The sequence below is a fragment of the Maylandia zebra genome, linkage group LG16 (assembly GCF_041146795.1).
Source record: "Maylandia zebra isolate NMK-2024a linkage group LG16, Mzebra_GT3a, whole genome shotgun sequence".
NCBI classification, from domain to species: domain Eukaryota; kingdom Metazoa; phylum Chordata; class Actinopteri; order Cichliformes; family Cichlidae; genus Maylandia; species Maylandia zebra.
The window spans coordinates 24,468,866-24,492,946 of NC_135182.1; the positions used below are offsets into that span (position 1 = coordinate 24,468,866).

At 39.2% G+C, this 24,081-nt stretch overlaps 1 protein-coding gene across 3 annotated transcripts in view; it reads left to right on the forward strand.

Moving 5' to 3' along the window:
- The window catches only part of erbb4b (erb-b2 receptor tyrosine kinase 4b), a 343,553-nt gene that overhangs the window by 258,595 nt on the left and 60,877 nt on the right, over nt 1–24,081 (forward strand). For 2 of the 3 annotated variants that reach the window (XM_076875129.1, XM_076875130.1), the window contains exons 13-17: nt 2,569–2,704; nt 7,953–8,046; nt 14,890–15,044; nt 16,161–16,205; nt 20,512–20,644. In XM_076875129.1, the coding sequence (XP_076731244.1) occupies nt 2,569–2,704; nt 7,953–8,046; nt 14,890–15,044; nt 16,161–16,205; nt 20,512–20,644 (563 nt within the window). The remainder of the gene's footprint in view (nt 1–2,568; nt 2,705–7,952; nt 8,047–14,889; nt 15,045–16,160; nt 16,206–20,511; nt 20,645–24,081) is intronic. The other variant, XM_004555522.4, reaches the window with a different exon arrangement.

Consider the following 24,081-nt stretch of genomic DNA (forward strand, 5'->3'; position numbering starts at 1 on the left):
CATGCGCGTACAGTAAAGAAAGAAAACAGCAAAGCAGAAATGTTGTGGTTCTTGTGTAAATATGATTTTCATTGTGCTCACTGAATTTGCATATTTTATAATACTTTAAGAGACTGTCAGTAGCACCAGCGCTTTTTATGCAAGTCAAAATACTGTGAAAGGGGCACACATATGAATCAGTGTAATTTTCCCCACAGCTCTGATTTTCTCACAGCAAAATTTGGATAAAAAGCTGCAGGAAATACTCCCACTGATGGAAACAAATGTACTCTGATGATGTTAGAAATGTAGTTACTTCACTGAGAGAAGTCACTGGTTGCCACTGTAATAATGCTCTATTAACAAAATGTAAAATAGTACAATTATAGATCCGTTTGGTTACCTCAGTGGAACACATACATGTTGTTTGAGAAAATAGTCAACACAGAGTCTCTCATATTGGCTCATTATTTAATTACACTATTAACTAAACAGTAAATGGCCTTTTTTAAAATACAGAACTATTTTTTTCACCTATGTTGCATGTGAAAAGGATCCCTTCTCCGGCTCCCCCTCTACTCTCTTTAGCCTTTTCACAGACTGCCCCTGAAATGTTAATACAGAAAAGAGAGGTCCCCAAAACTGGAGGCACTAATTCCAGTCTAGTTCCAGCTAAATCTCTCCCCTCAGTCGTGCTAATCAGCACTGTTCAGGGACAGGTTTTTTAATCTTTATTTATTTCTTCTGATGTTTTCTTTCTTTCTTTTCTCTGCCCTTATAATAATTGTAATCATAGCCTGAACTTTTGTCTTCTTTCAGTCTCAAAAACGCTCCTGCCAGGGCTTTTGTTAGTCAGCCATGTCAGAAACATCTGAAGTTAAGATATGTTTTTGATCTTGTTGTATAGTTCAAAAGCCATGCAACCACCACTTCCCCTTGTTTATATCTTGCACCAATCATTCTTCCTTTTCCTCATTTATTTCTGCCTGGTCAGTTTACCTATGAGGCTAGAAGCATGAAAGAAGTGGTTTTGTCTCTTGCGAAAGACTTTCATCTGCTTTTCTTTATGTATCTGCATCTTTTTGTCTGAATTTTTATTTTTATTTGGAATAAAGCTGTGGCTATGACACTATGGCATAGTCATTGGCTTGCATGTAGCCAGGTTCCCAAAAACAGCAGGGGACCCTTTTGCAACCATGTTCTGTAACCACTGGCTATCGAGAAAAGAAGAGAAGAGAAAGAGAAACCCTACAAGGGGGGAAATCACGTCAGATGCAGGCGGGATGATAAAAGTTCACAGTGTATCTGTAGCGCCGTCACCGCGTTACTTCAACACTCATTTTGTCACTGTAATATTCTGAAATGTAGCAACCTCTGTACAACTGAGTGCTAGAGGGGGACAAGAGAGAGACAGAAAGAGATAAGAGATCCAGGCCATTATAGAGCAGATGTAATGGCCTGAGTCAGTCGGTGCTATATGAAAAACATTGAGGCAGAAACACAGAACAGATTGTTCACTACGAATAAAATGAGAGAAAGGGGCATTTTCTTTACATGACTGAGTGCAGCAAAGTATATCAGACTTACAAGTTTAACATTTGTATCTTTGTATCACAGGTGGTTTTTAGTATTGCTTTACGTGGCTATCCAAACAACACTTGTTTGTGCTGTAAATGTCACGCTAAGCACTTTTGCACTGAAACCAGATACTATTGCTACGTAAAACAACTTCATAATATACAATCATAGTATTCAGTAGCTGTATATTTGAGTGCCCTTTCAAATTGAAAGGCTTAAATCCTTAAAATGACTTTTTCTTTAATTATTTGTAAGGTTTTGTTAACTCGACTAGTCTGGCATCTGCATGTGCTTCCTGTATCTCACTCTTCATTGTTTGCACAGCAATTTTACAATGAAGCAACCCAGCCTTCTACTTTTCTAATTGCACCATATCAGTCAGTACTGTAGACACACTGAGCATGCAGGCCATTTATATTAATAGAGAACATATAGTATACACTAAAAACGAAGTGCCAACCACGTCCTCTGATGAATTGAGTTAATTAATGTGATGTTTTTAAAAAGTTTCTGGGATACATGAGAGCGTTTTTGTGGGAGGAACTAGGTCGTCTTTTAGTTCATCCTGGAGGATAATTATTCTGTCACTCTGTAGTGTACAGCGTATTGTTTGACACTTTCTTGTTTACCGCTTTATCCCAGAGCACGTGTTTCAAACGCACACCTTTTTCCTGTGTCTTGCTGCAATTACTCTTGCCATTGTTTAGGAAAGAAGTCCCCAGAAGAAGAAGAAGGAAAAAAAGCTAGCTTTTATAGGCCAAGAAAATGAACATCTGCTCTGTGGAGGCGGAGAAATTTAATGCAAAAATAAGCCTTCGCAAATTGCAAGCGCCTTAGTAAATCTAGTTCTGTGTCTTTTCATAAATAATAGGATTATTTGGCTAATTTTATACCCAGCTAATTTGGGGGAATTTAGGGTTTATTCATTGCGTCTGACACTGAGTCATCAAAGCTCAGCTGCATGCTACATGAGTATAATCCTTTGCCTTCTTTGTTTATATGTGTATTAAGCAGCCAAGGAGCACATGGTGTGTGACCCACTGTGTTCAGATGCTGGATGTTGGGGTCCCGGCCCAGACCAATGCCTGTCCTGTCGATATTTCAGTCGTGGACGAACGTGTGTAGAATCCTGCAATCTCTATGAGGGGTGAGTCCTGAATATGCTTGCACATATATATTCAGATATAGTGCTGATAAGAAGATGGAGGTGGGTGGATGGTTTGTGGCTGAGTTTAATTGTTGCTACTGGACTGACTCAGAGAAAGCAGATGTGGCATTGTTCGTATATACAGAAGTTTATATGTTGTCCTCGAAAACCTGCTTGACAACAACAACAACAACAAACAGACAAACAAACAAAAAAATATATAAGGAAAGCAGTGTCTGCTATATTATGTCAGCTTATGTAAGTAAAATAAATATTCAGCTTTTTTATTATAACAAGTAACAGTAAAGCAGACAAAATACGACCAAACAAGTTACATTGTTACAGCTAGGCCAGCATCAGCATGACAACACTGATAAAAAAGTCTTTTATAATCAGTGACACTTGTGACAAAACATGGTTTGTATGCTTCTCCCTTAGACTTTGCTTGATCAGGATGCGTTTACCACCAAAGTTTACTTAATTTTGTTAAGGTGCCAAACACATCTTTCTGCTGTTGTAGTCTATAAAAGTCCCCACAAATGCTTAGTTAATGATTACTCTTCAGCTTCTTGACAGTAAAATGGGCTAGAACACCACAGAAACACAGTCACTCTCTGGGAATTTTCATAAGTTAGGCAAAAAGAACAGCATCAATAGCCCTTTTTATTCTTAAGTGTGTTCGAGCCCCTAAGAGCCATAACTCTCTTAGATTGTGCCAAAACAGACACGCTGTATGGTAAATGGGTCATATGAGTGCCACATCAAAACGTTGATCTAACATCAGAATGCTCTCATGAGTGTCATGTACGGTCCTTTACTCATACCGTTGTAGCAACAGATAATGATTGTCATGTCACCAAGGTGAAGCTTTTGAAGTGACGGGCATCTGTGTGGCAAAATGTAGCTACTTAAAAAAGTAAAGGAAATACATTACCCTGTTACTGCCAACAGGGAATTTATTTAACTTGAACATATTTATGAACAAAATAAAACATGCTCACAACAACTAGGTGAGAAAAATTTGTTTCGTTTTGTTCACTGCCCTCTGAGGTGTCTTTTATTTTCTTGGTTCATTATCTTCCAAGAAAAGCTTTTAAAGATGGCCCCAAACTCGCAGATTAAACAGCATGACAAGCAGTTTATTTTGTATTTTATCAGTTCTTAAAGAAACTGAGTTCCTTTAAGAACAAAGTTTTTTTTTCAATAGATTTTTGTCCAGATTATATTTCTGAGCAAGAGGATATAATTGCATGTTCCAGGGATAGTTTATTACCTTATTCAACAGGAGGCCAGTCCGTAGGCGCTGGCAAAATCATCTGAGAATATAGCTCGGCTTTAATGCTACTGAAGTCAGCAATGGCTGGAGCATGCTGCATGCCTCTAAATATACGATTAATCAAATGCATCAGCAACTACCGAATGATCTTATAAATACTATGAATAAATGCAGTTTTAATTTGAGTTATTGATTTTTTATGCTTTTTTTCATTAGTCTTATTTAATGAAATACATTGTGACATTAAAACAGTCCTCTAGTTTTAAGACCTGCTACGCCATCTGCTCATCAAAACTTTACCTGAACAGCCCGTGGCGCTTTCATTTTCGAGTTAAGCAGTACTGTTCTGTTTACTGGGGATGATATTAAGAGCCAGGGGGTGAAAAGAACAATTTAAAATGTGGTGCTAATTTTTAGTTTAAAAGGCACCCCTGCAGAGTGTCATAACAATAGAGGTCCCCTGACTTTAAAAGAATATATCTTGATGCTATCTACCTCCTAATGAAAGATCTGCTCCCCCAGGGAGTTTTATTAATGAAATTTTAGATGTTTTTACCCTGCAGAACAGCTGGGATGATGCTTTTAAGTTCTGTCCCAGCTTGATCAGAAAAGTTTGGTGGCCACATTGGAGAGGACAGAGGAGGACAAGGAGGTGTTGCTCGGGCAGGGGGGCTAGGCGTGTCACTGCGTGTCACAGTCACTGCTTGCGCACGGGGCCACGCCCTGCCTACCTGTCCACCTGCACGTCAGCGTCACCTACACCATCAGCGTCACCTACACCATCAGCGTCACCAACACCGGCACATTCACCAAACCCAATAATTCTGTGAATGCAGTCCAAACCCTTTGCCATATCCGCACAAGCACAGCGCTTTCCGTAGTTCCCGTATTTTATGTTAACACTGGTGGCCCTTTTATTTTTATCTGAACAGCATGTATCAGTCCAATCAAATGGCCTTTTGTGGTTTAAGTGCATGTTGTTGCAATTTTCTTGGGTTCTTGTGGCTCAGGAGACAGAGCGGGTCATCTACCGATCGGTTCAATCACCGCTTCAGCTCCAGCATCCTTGGGCCAGATACTGTTTTGCTCCTGATGCATTCATCAGAGTTGTTAGATAGCAATCACTTATACAGGGAGTGCAGAATTATTAGGCAAGTTGTATTTTTGAGGAATAATTTTATTATTGAACAACAACCATGTTCTCAATGAACCCAAAAAACTCATTAATATCAAAGCTGAATGTTTGTGGAAGTAGTTTTTAGTTTGTTTTTAGTTTTAGCTGTTTTAGGGGGGTGTGTGCAGGTGACTATTACTGTGCATAATTATTAGGAAACTTAACAAAAAACAAATATATACCCATTTCAATTATTTATTTTTACCAGTGAAACCAATATAACATCTCCACATTCACAAATATACATTTCTGACATTCAAAAACAAAACAAAAACAAATCAGCGACCAATATAGCCACCTTTCTTCGCAAGGACACTCAAAAGCCTGCCATCCATGGATTCTGTCAGTGTTTTGATCTGTTCACCATCAACATTGCGTGCAGCAGCAACCACAGCCTCCCAGACACTGTTCAGAGAGGTGTACTGTTTTCCCTCCTTGTAAATCTCACATTTGATGATGGACCACAGGTTCTCAATGGGGTTCAGATCAGGTGAACAAGGAGGCCATGTCATTAGTTTTTCTTCTTTTATACCCTTTCTTGCCAGCCACGCTGTGGAGTACTTGGACGCGTGTGATGAAGCATTGTCCTGCATGGAAATCATGTTTTTCTTGAAGGATGCAGACTTCTTCCTGTACCACTGCTTGAAGATGGTGTCTTCCAGAAACTGGCAGTAGGACTGGGAGTTGAGCTTGACTCCATCCTCAACCCGAAAAGGCCCCACAAGCTCATCTTTGATGATACCAGCCCAAACCAGTACTCCACCTCCACCTTGCTGGCATCTGAGTCGGACTGGAGCTCTCTGCCCTTTACCAATCCAGCCACGGGCCCATCCATCTGGCCCATCAAGACTCACTCTCATTTCATCAGTCCATAGAACCTTAGAAAAATCAGTCTTGAGATATTTCTTGGCCCAGTCTTGACGTTTCAGCTTGTGTGTCTTGTTCAGTGGTGGTCGTCTTTCAGCCTTTCTTACCTTGGCCATGTCTCTGAGTATTGCACACCTTGTGCTTTTGGGCACTCCAGTGATGTTGCAGCTCTGAAATATGGCCAAACTGGTGGCAAGTGGCATCTTGGCAGCTGCACGCTTGACTTTTCTCAGTTCATGGGCAGTTATTTTGCGCCTTGGTTTTTCCACACGCTTCTTGCGACCCTGTTGACTATTTTGAATGAAACGCTTGATTGTTCGATGATCACGCTTCAGAAGCTTTGCAATTTTGAGACTGCTGCATCCCTCTGCAAGATATCTCACTATTTTTTACTTTTCTGAGCCTGTCAAGTCCTTCTTTTGACCCATTTTGCCAAAGGAAAGGAAGTTGCCTAATAATTATGCACACCTGATATAGGGTGTTGATGTCATGAGACCACACCCCTTCTCATTACAGAGATGCACATCACCTAATATGCTTAATTGGTAGTAGGCTTTCGAGCCTATATAGCTTGGAGTAAGACAACATGCATGAAGAGGATGATGTGGACAAAATACTTATTTGCCTAATAATTCTGCACTCCCTGTACATAGAAAAAAGTGCTTATATGAATTTGTGTGTGAACGGGTGAATGAGACGTGTTAAATAAACACTGAGTGCTGAAGAAGAGTAGAAAAACGATATATAAGAATCAGTCAATTTACCATTTACCAGACATGATCATTGTGAGGTTCAAGTACCTTATCAAGGGCAATTTCTTAGAGTTTCTACAAAATGTAAATAAACTAAAATCAAATTAAACAGGAACACTATTTATTTTCATTCACTTGAAGTGTATTGCTTTTTCTTTCCCTATAACAAACAGAAAGTAAAAGGAATACAGCAAATACAGGAAAACATATCATACCAGAACATTATGCAATGCCCTATAAACCGTAAGTATCCATGATATCTTCCAGCTACATTTCAGCCTTTATTATCCCAAACAGCATGCGCTCCGACAAAAGCTTACCTTCCTTGCCTCTTGGAAGGTTTTATGAAGGCCGATGAAGCATAATTAATAGTAATATGATTTCGTTCCCACTGGGTTAGCAAAATGTATTTCTATAGCCAAGAACATTCTGTGTTTCCTCACTGGCCAAAAAAAGTACCCCAATTTAATTTTCTTCTCCTGTAGTGACGAAGGCAAAGTGCCAACTTAGTAGCAGTTTGGTCAAATTTAATGCCTTTTTCTAGGCCACTCTGGTGTTGCGCAATTATAAAGGGATTGGAGAAAGTGAACAACAAGACACTTTATTTGATTGATTTTTGAAAATGCAGCACCCCTCCCAGGTCCTGAACCTTTTAACAGCACTGACCCCCTGAGTGCTGGTTTCACTATTAAGGATAGCTAACAGGTAATAATGCTTGTGGGTATCACAGTTGTATGTATGTTTATGTGTGTGTGTGTGTATTATATACTATAATATAGTATATTATAGTATATTATTGCTCTTGGCAGGGTTCCCTCCACTCTGAATTGATTGATCAGTCATTAAAAGCAACAACACTAATTCACAAATGTGCTTTACATAAAGAAAAGGTCATTGCATTGTTTTGTTTGTATATGTGTATATACACATGCTGTCCCTACAAATAAAGAGCTGAGTTGATACTTTTTACAAGGACATATCAGTTCGGTTAAAAAATAAATATTAGTGCTGTTTTCTTTACACCAACTACCCCAGCAAAGAGACACATTTAACTAAAGTGGTTGCTTCTGCTATCAAAAAAATATGTTTTGGGCCCCAACTTGTTTCAAATTAATGTTTGTCTTTCTCTTGTCATCCATCAGACTGACTCTTTCTCTCACTTTTCTCCATTTCTGTCAGGGATATTCGAGAATATGCCAGTGGGTCAGTGTGCGTAGAGTGTGATGCCCAGTGTGAAAGAGCTGACGGTGACTCTTTGACCTGTCTTGGGCCGGTAAGTTTTCTATTACATACAACAATTTTAAGGCAGATCAAATCATTATGTTCATACATGTATTCTTAATATAGAAAGTGAACGGGGCTGTTTAAACAATTCAAATATGCTTCTGAGGAGCGCGAGAATATTGTGCATCATAAGTAGTAAGACAGTAACAATACTGTATTTTTGAAAAATGAACTTTACTTCGATGTATAATCAAACCAAAACATGACAGATACCATGATAACATAAAAGAAACATTGGAGGTTGGAGTTGTTGTAATAAAATAATAACTAAACAAATAAATAAAAAGGTCAGAATAAGGAAGTATATTTGTATTCCCAACAAACTTTAACTGTGCACTATTTAAAAAAAACCCATCAAATTATTGGAAGATTCTTTTGGTAGCAGCTGCAAATAAAATATTAAAAAAGGGGGAGAGTGAAATTCCTGACCTTCATTTCTCTGTCTCTTGCGAATACAACACCCACAGCCACATCAGTCCCCTGACCCTGCTCTTTCTCTTAAAATCTTATCTTGCTGTTTCAGAGAAATAGATGATTCGGGACAGATGTAAGCCAACGGGTCCTTGTGCTGTCTTTTGTATCCCATCACACCCTGTCTGACAGTCTTGATCACTATAGTTTAGAAGTGTGGAACCCCTCCAACCCCCCGTCTTGCCATCCCAACTCAGACACGCACAACAAAAACAACAATATCGTTTGTGATTAAGTGTATAAGACACAACAGAAATAAACAGATTTGTTTGCTGAATCCTTTTGAAAATGTTTTTGGCACTGGAAGCCAGCGTAGTATTGACCGATCATGTATGAAATCTAAACTTGACTCCATTCAAGACCTGGCTAAATCACTAAGGTAACTTATGCTGAACACGTAACCTGGTTAAGAGCAGGTGATGTTCAGAGTTTTGGTTTATTTCTTTACAATATATTTTAAGTGTGATATAGATAATTAGCTTCACATGGAACGTAGAAAATTATTGGCAATGCACACGTTTACATGCGTTGCATAGTTACAGTAACTTCATTAACCTGGAGACGAATCAGGATGTTGTGTGTTGTCCTGTCAGCCCCTCTTACAGTGTATCATTTTGATTAGTATATTAGTCTTTCCCTCATCAGGTCTGCTTGTTGTTGACTCGCTAATTTGCGCTGCTCTCTGTAGAATGCGGGTCACTATTGAAATTAATTGGATGTATCTGTGTTTATAAATTAGGGCATTGTTAGTAACTTTCTGCTACTATCCACATATTTTTTTGCAGTTGTGGCCTCAAACTAATTTGCCCCACTTAGTAAATTTGGCCCTTAATCATTAGATGATAGCCAGCCGGTTCACATAGTTCGGAAGGGGGAAAAAAAAGGAACACATAAATTATTGTTGGCTCAAATGCTGTTGCTGAAGTAGATTTGTTGTTTTCATTGTCTTGGTTATCCACTTCATGCCTCAAAAGTCCCCAGCCCAGTTTCAGTACAATAAAATCACCCAAAGACCTTTCCAGTCCAACTTTTGAGAACAAATATTGCATTCAAAACAATTATGCATGAACTCCTTGAATAGAGCAGATGTGAAATGAGTAGCTGCAGGAGCCACATTCTTATTGTCCGAAATAAAGGTCGTCTGAAATGATCTAAGATTGGAATAATCCTTCAACCTGTTGGAGCGTGTGTCAATCTCATATGTGCAGCATGGGAATCCAAATGGATTACAGCAATCATGTTATAACTACAGAGAGTAATTGCTTACAGCTTACAGAGAGCGATCTAATGGAGTTAATGCAGTCTAAAGTATAAAGACTGAATTTCTCATAATATTCATAATTATAGGCTATTCTGTGGACCAAATAAGAGCTGATGGTAGATCTAGTGTGTTTATGATTTTTATTAGATATACAAACACGTTCAAATCATTCAAAGAGTGGAACATTCATTCATTTTTACAACAGGCAGTTAAGCCAAAGTCATGTTGATGTCAGACTGAAAATCTCACAAAGCTAAAATACACATTCGAAAATAGATCTGAAAATAAACCAATAATATAATTTTATAACCTGAAAATCCAAGAGTGTTTTTTTCCTGTCATAACTGATCTTTTTAAGCCCAATACAGCCCATCATATTTCTTGTAAGTGTAAGTTTAAAAAGGAGGACAAGTTTAGTGTTTGTAAATTCCAAATCTGCCAAACAGATGAAGAAGCACACAGTATAAACTGTGAGCAGCATCCAAACTTCACTGTATATATTATAAAGATGGAAAACGCTGGTCTTCCCACTCCAGGTTAGGAATTATTTGCTGCCTCAGATGGAGGAGTTTAAGTTTTTCAGGGCCATGTTACTGATGGATTGGTGCAGCATCTGCAGTGATGTGGACTGTTGATTTACTCTGCATTTCTATACAGTACACAACTTTAGCAACAGATGCTGGTTAGCAAAAATTACAGAAACAAGCAGCAGATATGAACTTCCAAACGGTATCTGGGTTCTACGTTAGATACAAAACACAGAGCTCAACCATTTGAGGGGAGCTGAAAGTGCAGCAGCTACTCTTCAACATCTAAAGAAGCAAGCTGAGGTGTTGCCCATTTCACTAGGGCACCTTCTGAATACTTCCTATACCAGGTATTTACATCAGATACAACTGTAAGGAGATTTCAGGCAGACCCAGGACACACTGGAGACATTATGTCTCCCAGCCAGTTTAGGAAAGCTTTGTCATACGCTGAGAAAAGTGATGGAGTGAAGCGGACCAGTTAGAAGCTTTCAGAGCCTCTTGCCCTGTGAAAGCTGGTTTAGGCTACAGCGCCCCCATGACCCTAAATTGGATAAGTGGTTAAAAGGATGGATGGACTTATTATCCTATTATCAACTTATAAATGACTCTCTGCAGCACTTTGAACTTAACTCTTAATCTTGAATGTCTGAAATACCCATCCTCTCTCTGACACTATGCAGTAGCCATCTATGACCATAGTCAGTGTTGGGAAGGTTACTTTTAAAATGTATTCCATTACAGATTACAGAATACATGCCCCAAAATGTATTCTGTAACGTATTCCGTTACGTTACTCGATGAGAGTAACGTATTCTGAATACTTTGGATTATTTAATATATGCTGTTTACAACTACGTGAATGTACTATTCCTGTGATTTATTACTGTTACTGACGGTCCACGGCTCCGAACCGTAGTAAAGGGACCTCTGACTAATATGGTGGGTTCCATGTTGGGCTCGTAGCCGAAAAATAGCTTTACTTTGTTGTCTGGGTCAACTTTGTTAGCCAGAGACAGAGAGAGGTGTTGAAAGGCTGCTCCAACGGAACTTATTGTTTCGGAGGAAAACACGAACACAGCGTACAGTCGAGTCTTAATAGCTTACTTACAACTGGGCTCCTCAGGCACTCTTCTTGGCTGCAGTGGTTATTATTATATTTACATGCTTCCAGCTCCCGTTTCTGCTCGATGACAGCTCGTACTTTTCCTTTTTCTCCCTCCTCGCGCTCACAGACACATAACGGGTATGGCAGTCCATTCTCCCTGCAGCACGGACTACACTGCCCATGAGGCTACATTCTTTAGAGCTATACCTGTAGCATTCTGCCTGTTAACTTAGCACAACAACAACAACAAAAAGGCGCTCTCTCACCCAGGAAACACGCAGAGAGAGAGCGTCACCCTGTAACCATGGCAACCATAACGCTTCTGCCTGAAACAACAGAACGTAGCTGTCAAACAAAACCCAAACAGTCCTGACCTGTGACAATATGAAACAGGAAAGTACCGCCGTGTAATCCATTTATTTCAACAAAGTAACTGTATTCTAAATACCACCTTTTTAAACGGTAACTGTAACGGAATACAGTTACTCATATTTTGTATTTTAAATACGTAACGGCGGTATATGTATTCCGTTACTCCCCAACACTGACCATAGTATAAACATAACACACAATAGTGTCAGCGGAAGGAATGTTACGCCACTCATTCAAGTGACTTCCTTACTGTCAACTGACTGCAAGTTTCCTCAGTCTTATAAACAGTACATTTGCATGATGACTAAAACTAGCACCACTGACTAAAAATGGGCCGTGAGGTCAGTTTCATGATTATTAATATATAAATTGTCAAAGGGGATTCTTTCACCATCTCATGGTGCTTTGGTTGCAGTCATTTCTCAACTCTGTGTGAATAGTGCTCATGGCCATTGATCAGTGGTCATGACATTTGGCTGAGTGATGAAGCGTTTCTCCCACTGAAAACTATGTCACGATGAACAGAATCAACTTTCTGGCATTTACTTACCTGAATGATTGAGCATACAGCAAGTAAATATACATGTGCATAGTTATAATACATAATATCGATTTTTTTTTAAGTGTCTCCTGAAGTTCATGTGTCTAGTGATGGAAAAAATAGGCATACACTTATACTGTAAGAGTATTACACACGTTCTTTTGTGCTGGCAGACTAATTTATATTTACAGCAGGATGCTTAGGTTGGAGCTTTAGTTGCCCCAATACCCCGTTGGACCAAACACCATTTGCTTGCTCTGTCACATAATTTAGCTTGTTGATGTGATGCCACAAGTGCATACACATACATACAAATATCCACGGGTGGGAAGACACTCAGAAAATCAAAGTGCCAAGCTCAACGCTAAAGCCAGCGAGAGCAGCAAGACTTTCACTTTGCATAATTATACTCACGGTGAGAACATTTTCGCACACACAGAAGCTATAAAGAGCACATGCAGAGGCATTAGTACATAGGCATCCATATAAAGTCTATGCAAAACACTACTTCTTGTTTTGATTTGACTGACAAAGCAATAATACACATAGAGACAGAAGGAAAGATATGGCTTTTCCTAAGAAAATTGATTTTTATGTGTCTTTCTTTCTCAGCTGCATTTGTCGTGCACAATGTTCAGTTCAGTGTAGTTTTATGCCAGACATTGTAAGATAAACATCTCACAATATTATACTGTGAAAGCCAGCGATTTCTTTTTGTGACAGTGGGAGCAAAAAAGAAAAAAAAACTTTTAAGAAGAGGAAACCTCTAACACATTCAGACTGAAGAAGGGTAGCCATCTGCCTCTAACTGCTAGGTTGAGGGAAAAGCAATAGAGAAAAGAAGAGCATAGAGAAACAATTAAGAACAAACAATATAATAATAAACATTTGGCGGATTAGTGGAGCCTGAAACAACAGGTCAGGAATATGAAGCTCAGGAAATTAACTTTGGAAGAAAATGAAGACGAAGGGAAAAAAGAACACACACTACAAAAGGGAAAAGCCACCAAGTTAATGACATGCAATAGTAGCGTACAAATGCATGGGCAGTTATAGAGACAAGAGTAGATGGCAGGTGCTCAGGTAATCATTGGAGGTCCTCTAGCAGCCTGTAGCTTACAGCAGCATAACTAAAGGATGGTTCAAAGGCAAGAACCCTAACTTAAAACTTCCTCAATAAGGAAAGTTTCGAGCTTAATCCAAAAAATGGTGAGAGTCTGCCTTCATGCACGCTGTAGCTGAATGTTCTGCCTCTAGATGTACTTTTTGGTAACTCTTGGAACTACAACTAAGCCTTCATTCTGTGAGTGAAGTGCTCTTTTTGGGTGTTGCACTATGAGGTCATTAAGATATGATGGAGCCTGGACTTTGAGGCCAGGGAAAGGGAAGATTTTAAAGGATCCAGTGGAGATCAGTTTAAATGAGAGAAATGTTAGCGTGCCCTGTCAGTGTCATAAATATGCTTGATGTCATCTGTATAGCAATGCATTGGAAATGCATTGTTTTCTGTGGAGCAAAGTTTCAACCTGTGTAACTTCATGACTAACTTTAATTTGTGTTGCAAAGAGTCCTTAAATAGTTCAGTTGGGATGGATTTTATTGTTGAAGTTGGCACATAGAATTTTGTGTCTGTGGGTCATTTTTTGTTATTTATTGTGTATATACAAGTAAGAAATCAGTGTTGCTTATGTGACTCAAAGCTATGGCGGTTTGTTCGCTTTCCAACCATTTGTGCTTATGTATGTATATAGTCTGTAAGTACGATGTTCTTTAGGCCTGCTGATGTTTCGAGGCCCGTCTGTGAGATTCTTTCACCTCTCTTCCTCTCCCTTCCTACCCCCTCCTTCGCCTATATTAGCTCCATAAATCCTGTTCTAGGCGGATTGTTATGGTCATTGTGTGTGCTGTGAGCGATGGTTATTATCTGCCTGCTCTGCTCACACAGCTTTATGATGCTCGTATGCTTTCTTCCTCTGCTCCCAGTTCTCTCTCTCTCTCTCTCTCTCTCACTATATCTTGTTCACCCTTACTCTCTCTGTAAATCTGAATGTCCATGTCCAGTCTCTCTCCTTCGCTTATTACTCCACAGCACTTCCTTTTTTTTTCTCATCTCTCCTCCACTCCACCAGTTCCACTTTCTGTCTTTTGCCGCTTGTTATCGCGTTTTCACTCTTAAGCTTCCACTGCTTCACAGATTTAAAAGAAAAATCATAAGTAACTAACAATAACCCACAGTTTGTTCAGCCTGACAGATTTGTCCTTCCTATTTGTTTAATGATATCAGAAAAATCAACAGTCTATACTTCCAGCAAAGGATGCTGACACTGAAACAACCTTACCAAGTGATAAAAAGCTGTCAAGAGGGAGTCAGACTTACCAGCGATAAAACTAATCATACTCTCATTTTATAAATCTAGCACATGTGACAAAATCAGTTTACAACAAGTTATGGTCCATACATGGTAAGTTTTCATGTAGGAAAATAAGGTTTTCACAATTAAACAAACAAAAAATAAATCAATAAAAATCCTTTTTTTTTTCTTTTTACGAAGGGCCCAGAGCATTGTGTGAAATGCCTTCATTTCAAAGACGGTCCAAACTGTGTGGAAAAGTGTCCCGATGGCCTGCAAGGTGCTAACAGCTTCATCTTCAAGTACGCTGAAGCCAACAACGAATGCCACCCCTGCCATGCTAACTGCACCCAAGGGTAAGTGCAGACAGGAAAAGGACAAGTTCGAGATGTGGGGAGTAATCAGCTTAGAGTAACGTCGTCACAAGAAGTGGATTTGCACACCATTTGCCCCGCAAGCAGTTGCTACATCACTGTTTTATTTATTTTACCAAAGTGACTAGTTACTAACAGAATATTCATGCTATGTTTTCTCATGCTCATATTGCAAGCGAAATTTGACCTTCATATATTTAGCGGTTGAAAAGCACGTGCTCGCAAAGCTCTCGCCAGCCATAGTCTGCTATCATAAAATTACATCTTGCAAGACGTGAGATAAATAGAGAAGTGAAGCAGAAAATGAACCTGAAGAGAAAAAAGAATGAAAGTAAGGGTAGTTAATACCCTGCCACTCTCCACTGCTCACTAGCCACTGATCGCTCAATGTAATATTCAACAAGGTTTGGAAAGACATCATTTTGTATTTAATTCCACCGGGAGTTTATGTCACTTCCCTGTGTGTTATTTCTCCTCTTGTGAGTGACAGCATCCAGCTCACTTAAGCATAACAATGTTGTCGTAAATGGAAAACACCAGGCTGACACTGTCACAGGTACAGCTTCATAAGCAGGGCCGCCTCTCAGAGCAGCAAAAAACCCAACAAGCTGATCGAGGGGGAGGGATATATATTCTGAGTGGGAGAGAGACAGAGCTGGAGGCTTCCAAACATTCAAAAGAGCTACTAAATTTCAGAGACAGTATATGTGACGTGTGATGCCACTGAAAGATTAACACAAGGCGACTGGTGAAACGTCCAACAGATTTGGTTAGTTTTCATTAGAAGTCAGTATAACTTTGTAATCTGTCACTCTAAAAGTAAACTCTTAGTGAGTTCTAAAGCAAGGCTAAAAATGGTAGCCAACAAGGCTTTTATTCACATTTGTGCCACACTTAAGGCAAAACGCGTTAATCATATAAAAGGTATCGTTGTTGTGTTGACATCTGCTCTACAATGAGCAAGCAAAAACATCTCTGACGGTCAACACTTTCTGGCTAATTTTGGCTGCCTGTGTGTTATGGTAACATTTTTATATATGCGATATTAATGTTTGAATAGGATAAAATACAGCATTTGTCCTGTATTTATTTACTAAGGTGCATTGGACCGAGACTTCAAGACTGCATCGGCTGGATGGACAGGTACAAAATTCCTTTTATTGGATCCCTCTATTATGTGCTTACGTACAAACGCACTTAAACAGAAGTACACACACGCACACACATAGAAGAACCGTACAGTAAGCAAAGTCTCTGATTAATGGATAGCTCTAAGGCCCCAAATCCCTGTGAGGTCCTTAATGCTTCTCTGTGCACGGTTGTGTGTGTGTGTGTGTGTGTGTGTGTGTGTGTGTGTGTGTGTGTGCCTGTTTGTTGATAAATTGATTGTGCTTTAGCATTTGTTCTGAAGCTGGGGGGAGAAAAGGCAAGAAAATGCTGCTCATAGTTTGCAGCAAATAGATTCAAGACTTCATAAGTGAAGCAGTTTGGAATCAAGTGGTGCTAAAAATTGTTGCGTGGCGTTTTGAGGGATGATTAAAAAAAGAGGCTGGTAGGCAAGAGGAACAGCCTGCAGTTCACTATTTTGCAATGGAGATTTCCAGCACATCAAAAAGAATACTATATACAAATTTCAGGTAAAAGGTAAATGTAATGAGATGACTATCAAAGTGGGTGTCAAAAAAAGTGAAACGAAAGAAGCTTTTACCGTCTTGCAGCACAGCGTACATTCACATAGAGATAATCACTGTAAAGGCATTTACTGTATATTCCGCCTGATACTGACCAATCAGTATTCAGTATCTTGAAGCTTCTACTGTAGCTCAAAAAAAACAAGTCATATCCTTCAAAAGACTAAATCTACAAGTGTGCTTCTGAAATAATATTTGGGAAACTGCCAGTAGGATGAATGGGGACTGCAGCAGATGGCTGAAAGTAACTATCAGCCGACCTTGTGAAGAGATCAGCTTTTATCAGATCTCTGATATCTCTGGCCAGGATGTAGCTGTAGCCACAGCTATCAGGTCTAGTTGCCTGCTCTGATGTGTCACACAAGTAGTAAATCTGTTAACTGTTAGATGTGTCATTTTTGAGCATAGCTGAAAGTGTCATGTCATTACACAAAGCCTTTTTTTTCCTTTTTTTTTTTTTACACAAAATCTTCTAATGGTAGTATTTCAGAAATTGCTGATCTACTGGGATTTTCCCACATAGCCATCTCTAGGGTTTATGGAGAAAAAAAAAGAAAAAGAAAAAAAATATGCAGCAGTTCTCTGGGTGAAATGCCTTGTTGATGCCAGAAGTTAGAGGAAAATAACTATACTTTTTCAAACTGACAAAAAGGCAAGAGTAAGTCAAATAACCATTTGTTACATCTGTGGTATGCAGAAGAGCCATTCCAAATGCACAGCATGTCAAACCTTGAAGCACATTGGCTAGAGCAGCAGAAGCCCTGACCAGGTGTCACTCCTGTCAGCTAAGAGCAGATAGGTGAGACTACATGTTGCATTGGCTCAATAAAATCATACAATAGAAGGAAAAAATCTTTCCCGGTTTGATGAATTTTGATTTCTGCGGCAATATTAAAAAAAAACTGAAAACATGGATCCATCCAGCCTTTTATTAACAGTTCTGGCTGGTGGTGGTGGTGTAATTTGATGAGCGATAAGGAGCCCACACTTCAGGGTCCTTAGTGCCAAATGAGCATCATTTAAACACCACAACCTATCTGAGTATTGTTTTCATGTCCATCCCTTTATGACCATAGAACATGCATCTTCCAATAGCTGCTTCACCAGAAAGCAGCAGACCATGCCACAAAGCTCACACCATCTCCGACTGGTTTCACACACAGCAGTGAGTTCTTAAAGGGCCTTGAAGTCACCAGATCTCAGTCCAGTACAGCACCTTTGTAGTGAACTGGGATTTTTGCATACATGAATGTATAGCTGACGTCAAATCTGTGAGGAGTGTTTCCATCGTTTTGCCGAAATGTTTCAAATCTAGATCTAGTTCTGAGGGCAGGAGATTCAACCCAGTGCTATCAAGTTTCTGCTGAGTGTGCAAAAGCCACCAAATTTGAGTGTATAGAATGAATTGCACATTAGCTGTTTATCCCAATGCCAAATGACATTTGTCATTGTGAGAAAAGCCTCATGTAGCTACTGCCAGTGCCATGCTGACGGTGTCTTTCACCATCAGTTTTCTTTTCATTCTATAACAATAAGACGTGCACAAAATTAACCGTGTGGCTTTCATTTCACACAAATTAGCTTCATTCCTCTGCTTTGAAATGTATCCATAGTGAAACTGCAGTGCGTAAGTTAATGAAATCAAACATAATATTTACATTTACCACTCTCTCTTAAACTTTTCTGTTTAAGAACTTTATTGATATTTTGTGGAGAAAAACACAAAAAAACCATTGCTGTCTAGCTGAGAGTTAGATGAGAAGATCGATACCACTTTCATAACTGCCCATTAAATATGGAGGTAACACCAAGAGATAGATAACAGCATAAAGATGAGAAATGGGGAGAACAATTAGTCTAGATTATTTTCCAAAATAGTCTACCAGCACCTCTAAAGCTCACTAATCATCTCGTTATACCATATCTCAATTGTTTAATCCATATAAAACCCAGATTGTAGAAGCAGTGCAGGGCTTCACAGGCATTATATGCTGGTGCATTTCACCCCCGGGTGCACTGAATTTACTAGCTGCCTAATCATTTCATTGTGGCAGCAAGAAACCAGTGTTGCTATCTTTGTATATACATATCACATGTAAATAATAAAGTAAGTGTGTTGCATCTGCAGATATTAGTAAGCCTCAAAAATAAGGTAAACATCACCTGGTTGTAGCTTCAGAGCAATTTTAAAATGGCCTCAATCTCTTCTTTCCGAGAAACAAACCTGTGTATGTTGGCAACGATCAAGCTGTTTCACCAAAGAATCGTGATGATGCCATGGAGTCACCAGGGCATTTTATAATTATCCAAAGTCTTTAGTGGACAATCTAAAGAACCACAGGTTTTATATATCTAGAGTATTTTTTTTCTCCTTCACTGTTGGTTCCAAGACACAGATTGGGGTAAAATTAAGACTAGGATAACATATAGTGTGATGCCACCACAACAGCTCCAGTCACAAATCATAGGATAAAGTTGATCAAGTTGACTCAAGTTAATTGTGATTCAGTGATAGTGCTAAGAGGATAAATAGACACCAGAAAAAGCCCCGATCACAGCATAGCCACAACACTCGGTCATTGCAGCGATCAAATGTTCAGGCTGTGCCATTCTTTTGGTGCACAGCAGTGCTTATGGCCTTATTACATCTTGTATTGAAACTTTCAGTCACCATAAGAAGAGTAACTCTTGCATACTGCACTAATGCCCAAACACCAGAGTCACTAAATGGGTACAACCATAATTTCTGACCCTAGTTATGTACTTGTGTCTTTTTGATAGCTCTAAATACAAATGTAACAATCTGTAATTTAGTCACTGTGCTACTGAAGCACTTATGAATAATGAAGTCTGTGGGACTGAAACATTAAACCCTCCTTGAAAGTCACTTGCAATCTTTTTACAAAATCTGAATCAATTGTGCCTGCTCAACATTTTTAGAAATTCAGTGGAGCATGCTAGGATAATAATTGCATAACTATACAATAATGTGTTGCACCTTTTCTGCTTTTTTCCCTTTAATTTGACACCTGTCTCTATCTAAAGTAAGGTAATAGTGCCCGCGTGTCTTCATTGGTTAGACCCCCTTTCTTTTAACCATCACATGTATAGAGATTTCCCCTGTGCAGCCACAGACTGTGATGACAGAGAGATAAAGCATTCTTCATTTCCCATGAACAGGGCTGAATGTGATATCATTTTATAGAGGTGTATCCTTGAAGTCCGTAATATACAACCCCGAATAACATCCTTATTTTGATTATGAACGGTTCTTCCGATAGATCAAATAAACCAGCCATGGCCGAGTATATCAGAAAGCCAACTCGGACAGTTTGAGGTGCATATCAGTAAAAATATTGAGATTCTTCATTTCAAGTGACAGCATCAGCGTGGTTCTGAGGATTCTCTTTGAAGATTATTTCCATGTTTTTGATCTCAGCCCCGATTTTAATGAGAGGGCATGGAGGGATATTTGTTACCACATGAAGCTTAGTGGGAAAATACACAAAAACCGAAGGTGAAGAGGTTTTTAAGGGATCGGCCACATGGATATATATTGTAGAAACATGTTATATGTGTTAATCTTTGTGCTTATATTAGCCCGATGTTTGCTTGATGTATTTTTAGTTTAGTTTGTGCTTGTGTGTGATCTTCTTTACTGATACCCAGTAACATTCTTCCTTTTCTGTAATTTCATTGCATGCCCTTTGTTCTTTATGTATTTTCTTCCCTTTCCTTCTCCAATGTCTTTTCTTCAGAACCCCTCTGATTGCAGCAGGCGTAATCGGAGGACTCTTCATGGTGGTGATCATGGTACTCAGTGTAGCAGTGTCTGTGCGACGGAAGAACATTAAGAAAAAGAGGGCCCTTCGCCGCTTCCTGGAGACAGAGGTAAACAGGAAAGTGGATTAAGTTTAAAAAAAAAAGCTGATGTTCCAGCGAGAAAGAGCATGCTGTTTGTTGCACTGAAAGATAATCAGAAACTAAGGACATAGGTTAAGTTACCTTGGCCCAAATTATGCTAAATGTTTTGTGTCAACAGAGATCTTATAGTATACGCCTCTAAAATTGGATCCCATTAGCGCAAATAACTCTGCCATAGTTTTAAAGAACTAAAAGTAAAATTTATTACTTTAATCTTGGCTCTGTTTCTCGTATTTGTTTCCCTCTAATATGCCATGGTACTGTTATGCCTGGAGAAGATTACATAATCAAATTACAGGCTACATTGCAATTGGATTTATCAGTAAATAAATACACCTGATTTTGTCCCCAAATCAACACGTTATCACAAACCATCCTTCCAGACTTTGAGGAGAGGTTACAGTAAAATGACCTATTCAGAAGAAAACAACAAATGTCAATAAATAAAGAAGTATGGATATATCTTTGTTCACCAGGAAGTGCAAAATAGACAAATGAAAGTTTATTGCTGTCTACATCACCCCTACTGCTACACCTTTCACTATAGTGAGCTTGTTGTATTTAATTTTGGAAATGTAGGCCATTATTTATTAAAATGCGTAGATTTTCCTTGTAAATGTATTCATTCATTTCAAAGTTGATTGGAATTTTGCCTCTTACGTACCAGTGTTTGGTTCATTAGTTAGTTTGTTTCCTCCTCTCAGACTCATTAATTCACAATCACAGTGTTTTGCTTTTGAAACGTATTACACATTGCTCATTATTTTAAAAAATGTAATGCACTATGTTACTTAATTAGTCTCCACAGAAAATAATTTGTTACATTACTTTTGGAATACTTTTAATATGGCCTAATGTTGAGTATTGCAGCATCGACAGCGATCAACTCGAAGGAAAATGACGACGGAGGCAAAAATGTCCTTAATATTTTGGGAACTTATTCCTCTTCAACACACGGCAAAAACTTTTCTCATAGGTGCCGTATCTATTTCTCTTCTTCTTCTGTTTTTAGGAACGTACAATGAAACAGTGCCTCCTTGTGGTGAGCACTAAAACACTGTCTCTGTTAAACCACAGTAACCATAATGCAGTTAAAACACTGTACAACATGAGTACACACAATGAATATCTTAACACCCCCTCTTGTACTCAGGTTGCTGGAATCAAAGAAAAGTTGTACAATAAACGATAAACAGTTGTACAATCTCTACCACACTTCCTTTTTTTTTTTTCTCTCTCTCTTTTTTTTTCTTTTAAGCACCAAACATAACGTTAGCAAACTTAGCAAGTTTTAGCTTAGAAACAGGTTTGGTCATAACATCTGCAACCATTTCTTCAGTGGTGCAATATAACAGACACATTTTCTCTTCATTTACAATGGACCTTACAAAATGATATTTAATGTCCACATGTTTGCACCTCTGTCGGCTCACAGGGTTTTTAGCCAGGGCAATTGTTCCCTGGTTGTCCTCGTACACTATTGTTTGAGTGTAGCTGTAGTCATCTATACCTTTCAAAAGCTGTTCTAAATATATACACTCTTGCATTGTGGAAGCCAGAGCCATATACTCTGCTTCACAGGTAGAGAGCGCCACAGTGGGCTGTTTCTTGGTCTTCCATGAAACTAAAGAACTGTTGTTACATAGACGTACACAGTAACCAGTAGTGCTGCGTCTGTCGGCAGTGTCACCTGCCCAGTCAGCAACACTGTAGGCCACTAGACCCAAATTTTCATCTGTGTTTCTTCTAAAACACAACTTCTTATCTTTGGACCCTTTGAGATATCTCAACACATGTTTCACAGTTCCCCACTGTTCTTCTGTAGGCTCATGGAAATGTTGCGATAACTTGCTTACCACAAAACTCAGGTCAGGACGGGTACCTGATGCAAGGTATATAAGACTGCCTACAGCCTCTCTATACATCCTCACATCTCTTATCTTAGTAGCACCTTCTGTGTAACACAACTTCTGATCACAGGGAGTTCCTCTGGGTTTACAGTTCTGCATGTTAAACCTCATCAGTATCTTGTTGACATAGGTTTCTTGTGACATTGTTACACATCCATCAGACTGAGTGAAATCAATACCCAGAAAATGCTTAAGTCTGCCCAAGTCTTTCATCTTAAATTTGACTGAAAGCATTTCTTTCGCATCCTTCATTACCTTTTCATTGCCAGCAGCAATTATCAGGTCGTCCACCCAGATGATCATAATCACCTTACCATCTCTTGTCTCTTTGGTATAAACACAGTGGTCTGCTGGGTTTTGCCTGAAACTGTTCGCTGTTAGGTATTCATGCAAAATCCTATTCCAGTTACGACCAGATTGTTTTAACCCATACAAGGATTTTTGTAATCTACAGACTAGCCCTTCTCCCTCTTCATAACCCTCTGGCTGATCAATGTAGATTTCATAATCAATGGGAGCGTGTAAATACGCTGTCTTCACATCCATTTGGTGAAGTAACAGGTTCTCCTGCGCTGCTTTCTGTAGCAAAACTCTTATGCTAGTTAAGTTGGCTGTTGGTGAGAATGTCTCTCCATAATCTATCCCCGACTGTTGGCTGTAACCCTTGGCTACGAACCTTGCCTTGTATCTGTCGTTTCCCTCAATGTCACTCTTAATGGAATAAACCCACTTTCCCCCCACTGTTTTCTTCCCTTTTGGCAAAGTGGTTAAGGTGAAAGTGTCATTTTCCCGTAACGAGTGGATTTCTTCATCCATGGCTTTGATCCAGTTGTTTGAGTTAGCTGATTCTATGGCTTCCTCAAATGTGTTTGGGACACCACACACTGCCCTGTAGCAGTAGTCTATGGTGGTGTGGATCTCATCGCAGCCACTGTTGGCAGCTACAAAGTCATTTAAATGTCCCGGTTTTCTTCTCTCCCTAAGAGGATACCTTTTGTTGACAAATCCATCACTTGTCACACTTGTCTCTTTTCGTTCACGCTCATCAGGTATACCACTTTGTGGACTTGTGTCTGTCACAATAGGTTCTGGAACCTCATTGTCCTTGTCACCTTTCTCTGAAGGTCTGTTAGCCATAGGCTGTCTTACTCTGCTACAGTCATCATTTAGTTCTCCCTCATCTGTCTGTGTTTGTCTTTCTACATTTACTTTGCTCACAAACTTAACAAGTCTATGTTTCTGAACTTTCTCAGTTTCAGGGTGGTAAACTAAGTAGGCGGGACTGTTCTTATCATAACCTACAAAGAAACCTTGGTCACATTTTGAATCAAGTTTCCCCTTGTCCTGTTTGTATGCATAGCACACAGACCCAAATTTCTGCATTTTTGACAAGTCTGGCTTTTTACCTGTCAGCATTTGGTAGGGTGTTTTCCCTGTTCGCTTATTAAAGCATCTGTTCCGTGTTACAGCAGCAGTTTGAATGGCATAGTTCCA